At 36.2% G+C, this 8,979-nt stretch overlaps 1 protein-coding gene across 1 annotated transcript in view; it reads right to left on the bottom strand.

Annotated features, from left to right (window-relative positions):
• Positions 1 to 8,642: 8,642 nt before the first annotated feature.
• ATOH7 (atonal bHLH transcription factor 7) overlaps positions 8,643 to 8,979 on the bottom strand; it is a 537-nt gene continuing 200 nt past the window's right edge. The window contains 1 exon segment of the mRNA XM_025049421.1: positions 8,643 to 8,979. This exon segment is cut by the window's right edge and continues 37 nt beyond it. Coding sequence (XP_024905189.1) covers positions 8,643 to 8,979 — 337 coding nt within the window.

Genomic DNA, 8,979 nt, shown 5'->3' with positions numbered 1-8,979 from the left:
CATCTGGCCTTTTGTTTCAAAATGCCTTATGGATCCCATAAGCACCCCTCTCTCCAAAGAACTGAAGGGCTTTTTATAACAGTCATAGTGATCAAGAAGGAATGTGGAGAAAGGAAATGAGCCATTAAAATCAAACTGCCTTTTTGAAAAATAGTGCCCTTCACCAAAGTAAGATTTTAATCAGAACTGCCAACTAATGGAACAGTTTCAGTGCATCTTTCTCTTTTTATTCCTTACCTAACTTTTTTAGACACCCAATGAGAAATTAACTGGTCAAGAGACTAGCAGTGGGTAGAGCTAGAACTCTGAATAACACATACTATGGACAGTAACTCCCAAAGGAGTCAAAAGCCAACTTTTGTACGGACAGGTTAATTTGGATAATCCTCAAATGATAAATGGGCTGCCTTTAAATGTTCACTTGTAAATTGCTTATTTAAAACTCAGAATGTATTTTCTTATACCCATATTAGCCAATGCTAGATTCCCGAGTGCATCCAGTAAACCCCATTCAATTCATGACTGAGTTATAGAATCTATTATACCTAATTAGGTTATGATCCCAATAATAGAGATTCAGGCAAAGCAGCCAATAAAAGGCAAAGAAACACTTCTTCCTCCTCCTTTTTCATGTCTATGATGTGTCAAAGCTAAAGAACGTCCATGGTCCTTTCTGTACTGATCCCCATTATGTGTGTTTTCTCCCCAGATACCCTGTGCCCCATGTTCTATAATCCCCCTGCTGTAACCCATTCCATCTCACCCCTTCCCCATGGCCTGTCAGCATACTCCATGCTACAAAATGACCTATCTCCAGTTCCATGAATCTTGGCTTTATGTTCAAAAGGAAGCAATCTAATTGAACAAATTCTGAATGCCTGAGAGTCTTTCGACTTCACAGAGATACTGCATTTTAAAAAATAGTTGCTTTCTTACTCCCATCAAGTTTTAATGGATAGAATTGCTGACAAAATTAAAAAAAAATAAAAAAAAAATCAGGCTGTCAGGGGAGATCTAAAAAAGTGACCGGGTCAGACACCCAAATTGTCCTTGTTCATCAGAGCCCCCTCCTGTTCAACTTCTCCACACACACTCCCAAAGTAGCTTTCAAACTGAGATTCTAGACTGAGTCTATATAAAGGCTACGTATAAGTTGATTGTAAAGTTAAAGGCAAATTTACCTATAATGACTTTTATTCGAGGTCCCTCACAGGGTCCTTGGGTAACCTGGCCTCAAAGTATTTCTGCTTACAGTCGAGTTGAAAATCAATGTGCCTTACCAGTAAGATGAACAGTTTCTTTGATTATTATGTCAAAGTCCTTTTCACCACTAATTGCCTTTTCTTGTTTTAAGTGGATCACTATTTCAGAAAATTAATTACTAAAGCATTGCTTGAAGAATGCACAGCATCTCCTAAACTTCAACAATGAAGTGGTCATCAATATGCTAAAAAAGTTGCTAATACCATGTTTTAAAATTCTGGCGGTGCAAAAAAAATTACATATTTGTTAAAAATATGTTTGCCTCTTATTTCTGTCTAATTATATATTAGTTTGCATATATGGTATTTAGAACCATAAACAGGCTGCCTTTTGTTAGTATGTAAATAATGATCACTTTAAACTCCAAAGAGCAATAGACTTGAAATTGCAAAAACAGAGAAAGAACACACTTTTTAATCCTCTGAGAATCTTATCATAAATGCTAAGAGCAAGCATAAAGAAAATGTCTCTACTGTAGTATCGCACAAACACTAATTCGCCAGATTTTAACATATAAGTGAATAGAAAACCTTTCTCTAATAATAAAAATTAAAATATTTCAACATTTTAAGACTGAAATAAATGTACATTTTTCTTTAAAATGCAGAAAACAGTTCTAATTTTCAGGTTTAAGGATTACTTTTTGATGATGCAGAAACTGATTTTTTAATGTACAAAGATATTTGAGAATTTAAAGTGATTTTTAAAAATTATCCTTATAGTTGTATAAATCACTACATGAATTATATATAATCTGGTTAAATATCTCTAGAGCAACAGAAAAATAATTAAGTTTTGGTCTTCCTAAAATATCCAATAGATTCAGTAGACTTCTCACAGAATGTTCTTTAACTGTCTAAGATTAAAATTCATTCTGCCTCTTAACTGAAAACAGAGATACTTTTTAAAGTGAGACTTAAAGATGGGAAAGATGGGAGGATTGAGAAGTTTAGATTGGAAATTAATGGAGATACAAGTATAGTTTTGTTACAATAAGAGGTATTCTAATACACCTAAGAAACATGAATTATTTTCATATAGTATGGTAAGAGTGAATTGTGTGATGTTCAAAATTCCAAAGAATTTGATGTTTCTACACATATTCAATGAGTTATCTGCAAACTAGAGGCAGATCCTTGTAATTTCCCCAGTTAGTGATGCAAGAATCCATTGAACTCTATGCTAGCATTGACTACAGTGGTCACTACCAAAAGATAACTAAATGTGTATGTGTACATAGTATAAATGGTTTTACTGTGTATTTTAAGGAGAGTTAAAACCCCGAAATAATTCAAATGAGATCATTTGAATGCAATTGTATTGTTTAACACTCATCTGTAAATTATATTTTATTTTTTCAGTATTTTGATTTCAGAGACACCTTATCCTCTTTCTTGATTAATTTTCACTTTTTTGAATCGTTAGCATTAAGTTTCTTGACCTCTCTATCAAGATAAAAATCTGTAAAATATTTAGTAGCATTAGGAGAACTCCCAGGTGAATTTCTAGAAATAAGGGGGGTTTAAATAATTCAGATGAATTTCAGACACATTCTCTAATTTTTCTGTAACTCTGGAGTCTCTGTTTCTTTATCTGTAAAATAAGCAAAATACATGAGTCTTTCCCAGAATGGAGGATAGGATAAATAAATATTTATGAAGAGTTTAGAGATGCTAAAAAAAAAAAGTGATCATAGTTTTTTTTTTTTTTTATTCCAAGGAAAATGTTAAAAATATTTTTCCCCAAATAAGTAGTTAATTTGTTTTAAAAGTTCACATTTCTTTCTTTCCTCACTATTTTGTTTTTCCTTGGAAGGGCAATACGTAATGGTGGAATCTTCTTCCAAGATGGTATGGAGTTAAAAAAAAAAAAAACTGGAGAAAAATTAATGAATTAAAATAAATGTTCTATCTGCTTTTTGCAGGCAGATTCCAGGGGAATTTATTCTACCATAGGCAGAATAGCCTAAGGGAACTCTGATTCTTGTGTCTCTATGGTTGAAGCTGGTGAAAATAATGATTCGGCAGCACACAGAAAAATAGCAAAGGAGTTCCTATATTCCTTTCTGGTTTAATCAGTTCAGGACAACTCCATTAAATAATTCCAGACCCTAATGAAGAAATGTTCTATGCTAGCATGTCAATGCTCTTATGTTGAAATGAATCAACTTTAAGATAATAAATAGATAAGGACCCTCAAAAATGAGCATATCCTTTAGGCTCTGGTTTTGTATTCTCGGATACAAGTCTGAATTTAACCCCAATGATTCGTTTCAGCCATGAAGAATGACAAATATTGTACTTGTGCCTACAGGAATTTATACAGATGCATGCACACGCACGCACACACACACACACACACGCACACACACACACACACTTCAAGTAAGGATTTGTGCGTGGAACACCCATAGCTAACCTAATTCAATTAGAATCAAGTGATACCTCCTACACTTTTCCTTTCTCTCCATGCATCATTTCTTTCCACCTGAAAATACACCAAGCCCCAGAAAGCTCACAAATCTGGTATGCTTCCATCTTAGGAAGCTTGAGTCAACTTATTTTCTAAAGTATTTTTTTGGTTATTGAAATCTTGATGGAAAAATTATTATAGTAGCCATTTTGAAATGTGTGAATTACATAAACTGTATATTTTGCCTCTATTACTAGAAAACAATTCATAGATCTTGGCTTTTATTCCTGTTCCTCTGCATCGTGCATGTTAGATATTCTGTGGAACTGATTGTTTAAACCGAAATGTTTGTGAGCATAAACTGTGTCTTTCTTCAGAAGGTATATGGTACTGTATTCCGTGACACCCGTTGCTGTTTCCTAGCTATGCTTTCTTAAAGATTTGTTGAGGGTTGTATTTTGTTTGGAAATTTTGCAATTAGAAGAAGAAAAATAAGAATTAAAAACCTGTATTTAATTTAACCTGGATGTTTTAAAAAGCAATTTAGAGGATGTGGTGGACCGTTTCTTTATTCATTCAATAAAATTTTATTTATTCTCAATTATTTGTTGGGTTTGTTTTGCTTTGTTTTGTTTTGGTCCTAGACTTCGTATATGAGATGGGTTAAGCTCTTGCTTTGAGCAGTTTTCTTTCAGCTCAGGTATTTTTTGCATACATTACCAACTTGACATAACAAACCAAATGTCCTGTGTTAATTCAATAAAATATTTGTTAAAGCTTGTACCCACTAGTATATTCATGACTTGAAAAGGGGATAGGTATACATCTAAGGAAATAAGTCATGTATTTATGGTCTTACATGTACTTTGAAATTTCTTTCACCTCTAAGTCATGAAAAGTGATATCTTTAGTGACACCTAAGCAAAGAACAGAATCTAGTCAAATTCAGTTCAAAAATAACACTTTGTTTTTACAGTAATATGGCATAATTTAAGTGAACTGAGCCTTAATTGTTGAATCTTACAGCTCTATTAACCACGACCCAACAACTCTATCTGGTTCATATCTAGCAAAAATTTTAGATCTTCATTAGTATAAAGGTCACCTCATTAACTAAGAAACTAGTTGCATCAGATGTTAAGAAAGATAGCCTAATCCCTCTTAATATTTGCAAATACAGAAAAAATGGGAAGTCAATATAATCAGTTTTGGGAAATGAGGTTAATGGTGTCATAGTAGATATTGTTTAATTAAGTGGATCTCAACCTTGATGCCTGTTAGAATCACCTGGGGACCATTTTAAAACTATGCCCAGGCCTCACCTCAGAGCAGTTAAATAGGTTCTTGAGCTGGGAGCCCCAGGCTTCGTATTTTTTTCAAGATTCCCTAGGTATGATTCTAATGAGCAGTCAGAGTTGGGAACCACAGGCTTACATGGCTTTTCCCACCTTGATAGCCCTGTTTATTTGTATATGGGTCTTCAGGACTTCTGACCCTGGAGTTTGGGGCTTCAACCACTGGCTGGCACTTAGGGAGAACCCACATACAATAACTAGTCCAACTGAAACCCTGCCCAGGGAGAGTCTCTTTCTTTCTTTGCCTTTCTTTCCCCTTCTTTCTTTCTTTCTTTCTTTCTTTCCTTCCTTCCTTTCCTTCCTTCCTTCTTCTTTTCTCTCTCTCTTTCTTTCTTTTCTCTCTCTCTCTCTCTCTCTCTCTCTCTCTCTCTCTCTCTCTCTCTCTCTCTCTCTCTCTCTCTCTCTCTCTCTCTCTCTCTCTCTCTCTCTCTCTCTCTCTCTCTCTCTCTCTCTCTCTCTCTCTCTCTCTCTCTCTCTCTCTCTCTCTCTCTCTCTCTCTCTCTCTCTCTCTCTCTCTCTCTCTCTCTCTCTCTCTCTCTCTCTCTCTCTCTCTCTCTCTCTCTCTCTCTCTCTCTCTCTCTCTCTCTCTCTCTCTCTCTCTCTCTCTCTCTCTCTCTCTCTCTCTCTCTCTCTCTCTCTCTCTCTCTCTCTCTCTCTCTCTCTCTCTCTCTCTCTCTCTCTCTCTCTCTCTCTCTCTCTCTCTCTCTCTCTCTCTCTCTCTCTCTCTCTCTCTCTCTCTCTCTCTCTCTCTCTCTCTCTCTCTCTCTCTCTCTCTCTCTCTCTCTCTCTCTCTCTCTCTCTTTCTTTTTCCTTTTCTTTTATTATTTAATGCCCCTCTTAGGAGCTCTATGGCACATATTACTGGTACTACACTGTTGAAGCATTCAGCTATGCTCCGTTTAGGACTGCTTATTAATACACATCTGTTCTCAGCTGCCTACCCAAAGATGAGGATGGTGTTGAGAGAGCCTGGGTATGAGTAGGTGCTTGATAATATTTGTTGATTTATTGAAAAAAAGAACCCAGGGTAAAAAAAAAAGTTTTTGAATCTCTGTATGTCTTGTTGTCAAACTAGAACAAGAATTTTCAAAGGTGAGTAGTATAGGATATTGTAGCAACTTTCAGGTTGCTTGGTAGTCTAAAATCTACTATGCATATCTTAACTTCAAAAAAATTTTTACATTTGCTTCATCCAAGCTCCTAATCCATAAGCTATGATAGAGTTCCCAACATACAGTGGAAAGTTTATCAAAGATTGGATTTGACCACCGAGACCCATTTACCTAAAATATCTTCTAGGAAAAATAGTACATCGAGTCAAGTGGAAAGCTTGGGGATTTAGTAAGAGCGAAGTTGATTCCAGAGATTTCCAAAACACAGAAACAGGCAGTTAAAGGCATAATATTTAACAAACAGATTCCTCATTTTTTTGGAGGCATGGGGATGGAGGAGAGGCATGGGATTAGAATCCCATCATTTTAATTAAATTGTTCAATTTCATTAAGAAACTGCTATTAATAACCATAAAAGAAATATTTACCGAGTGTTATTGTGTAAACTTCTGTACCAAAAGCCATAGAGAGAAAATAAAAAGTTTTCTTTTACAGGGTATTTACGGACCAGACAGAAGGATGTGAACCCTACCTGAAAAAGGACTAACAATCTTGATACATTTTTGAGACATTTTCTGATTAACACAACTGTTTGGTTGTTGTTGGTTTTTTATTTTTATTTTAGCATGGGTTTTATTCATTCTCAAACTCTACAAACTTACTGGAGTTATTAATGAATTCTTTTAAGTCTGAAATAATTAGACTATTGTGCCCAACTAGTGAGGCAGCCTAAGCCTTGCCATCTGACCAACTGCGCACTGCAAAGTAGAATATGACCAGAAAGGAATCCTGGCATCATCACTTCTAGAACTGAGTTGCCTGCTGGACTACAGCATCTTCTAAGAGCCGGTGAGGTCAAGAGGTTAAACATTTACTCTCTAATTTGCAATGTGGAAGCAAAGTACTCAGCCCTACTTGGTTTCTTCTTAACAAATATCTGAAGGGAAATTCAGTATTAATCTCTCAATAGATTTCCAGAGATACAATTGTGATTTTGCAAGTTTGAGTTTGTATGCTGGGAAGACACATTACAAACCAAATGGATTTTGACAATTAGAGATAACTAAGAAAGTAAAAACTTTTATGGAGACTCTTTAGATAAGTTGCAAATAGATGGCTACATCTGATGTTAGGCATTAGAATCCATAATAAAAGAATTTGAGAGGATGTCCTTGTTTTTGTTGACTTGTGATTTTGATGGGATGTCAGTTGTTTTTGTTGATTTGTGTGACAAATTCCAAATGCTCAAATAACTTGAGTCCTGTGTTTTCTATTTATTAGCAAGACATTCTCTCAAATGCATGTAGTACTATTGACCACAAAGTCACTCTTTACATTAAGGGTTTGGTTTATTTATCCAATGATTAAGCAAATTTATAAACAATTCAAATAAATACCATGGATATTATTTTGCTCTCATACTGATTAGCCCTGATAGTAGCGAAGCTCTTATTGCTTAAATTATACTGATTAAACCACTTCTGAAAGCAACAGTTTTTTTCTTTCTTTCAGTGTTAGTTTATGTATATATATAGGAACGATATATATGTTGGGGTATTTGTAAGGAATTGATAGTAATTGGCTTAATAAGGAAAATAAAATATTGAGAAACTATGTATCTAGTTACTTAAAAGCTAAATATTATTTTAATTAATTTAATCATTAAAAACCATGAAAAATGCATCTATACTTCCAGGTTGACAGAGAAAATTTTCAAATTAATTATTTGTACTCTCATCGGTTTGTCTTTTTTGGGTAAGCAGTATGAAACAGCACATTTGCCATTAGTGTGATTAGATTTAAACATTCCACGTCTTTGCTCAGGGAAGCATTAAATATCATCACCTCAAATAGGTCTTTGGTACCATCACGAAACTAGCAGGGCACCTATCATGAAAGACAAACCCACTTTTTAATTTATATTTTACAAAATCTATATTTTAATAATGTATACACAATTTTTAAAAATCCGGAGCATTCACGCTCATGTACTCTACAGAAAAAAGTCTGACTACTTCATGCATATGCACACACAACGTACCAAGCATAAATGCATTTTACACCATAGGAAGGCAGCTGTTTTAAGCATACACAGGTAATGATACCGTAACTTCACCAGAACAGGACAAACTTACAAAGTTTAAGCAAGTTTTTACTTTTCTGAGGACTAAAACTGAAGTATAGCCTAATTCTATTTTTCCTAAAGATTGTTTTCCCTTAAAGTAGTCCGAAAAAGGGATAGGGGGCATTACTTTCACAGCAATAAAAACCATTCACAAGATCCACCAATGAGATCTACAAAATACTGATAAGGGAAAAAGAAAGGCAATAAAATCATTATGTCCATAGGACTAGTGATGTGAATAAAAATAACCCGAAAGTTTGCTAATTTTATTCTAAGAATGCCTCCTAGGCCACCGAAAGCCCCTGCAACTACTGTGAAGAGGGTCGCGGCTCGGGAGCCGGACCACTGGGCATCACCCAGGAAGGGCCGCGCGCCCTAACTGGCCATCTGGAAGGGCTCCGGCTGGAAGCCGAAGAGCCTCGGGCTGTAGGGCTCGCTCTCGCCCGGCAGTTTCGCGCCGGCAAACGCGAGGTAGTGGTCGCGGCCGAAGTGCTCACAGTGGAGATTGACCCAGTCCCGCTCTGAGCCAAATCGCTCGGCCTCGGCCAAGATGCGGGTCAGAGCCATGATGTAGCTCAGCGCCATTTGCAGGGTCTCATACTTGGACAGCTTTTTATCCTGGCCCCATTGGGGTACCACTCTGCGCAGGCGGTCGAAAGCCGTGTTGAGCCCCTGCATGCGGCGCCGCTCGCGCGCGTTGGCAGCCAGGCGC

Source organism: Pteropus alecto, unplaced genomic scaffold (genome assembly GCF_000325575.1).
Source record: "Pteropus alecto unplaced genomic scaffold, ASM32557v1 scaffold155, whole genome shotgun sequence".
In the NCBI taxonomy this organism is placed as follows: domain Eukaryota; kingdom Metazoa; phylum Chordata; class Mammalia; order Chiroptera; family Pteropodidae; genus Pteropus; species Pteropus alecto.
This window is presented reverse-complemented; position numbering and strand designations above follow the sequence as displayed.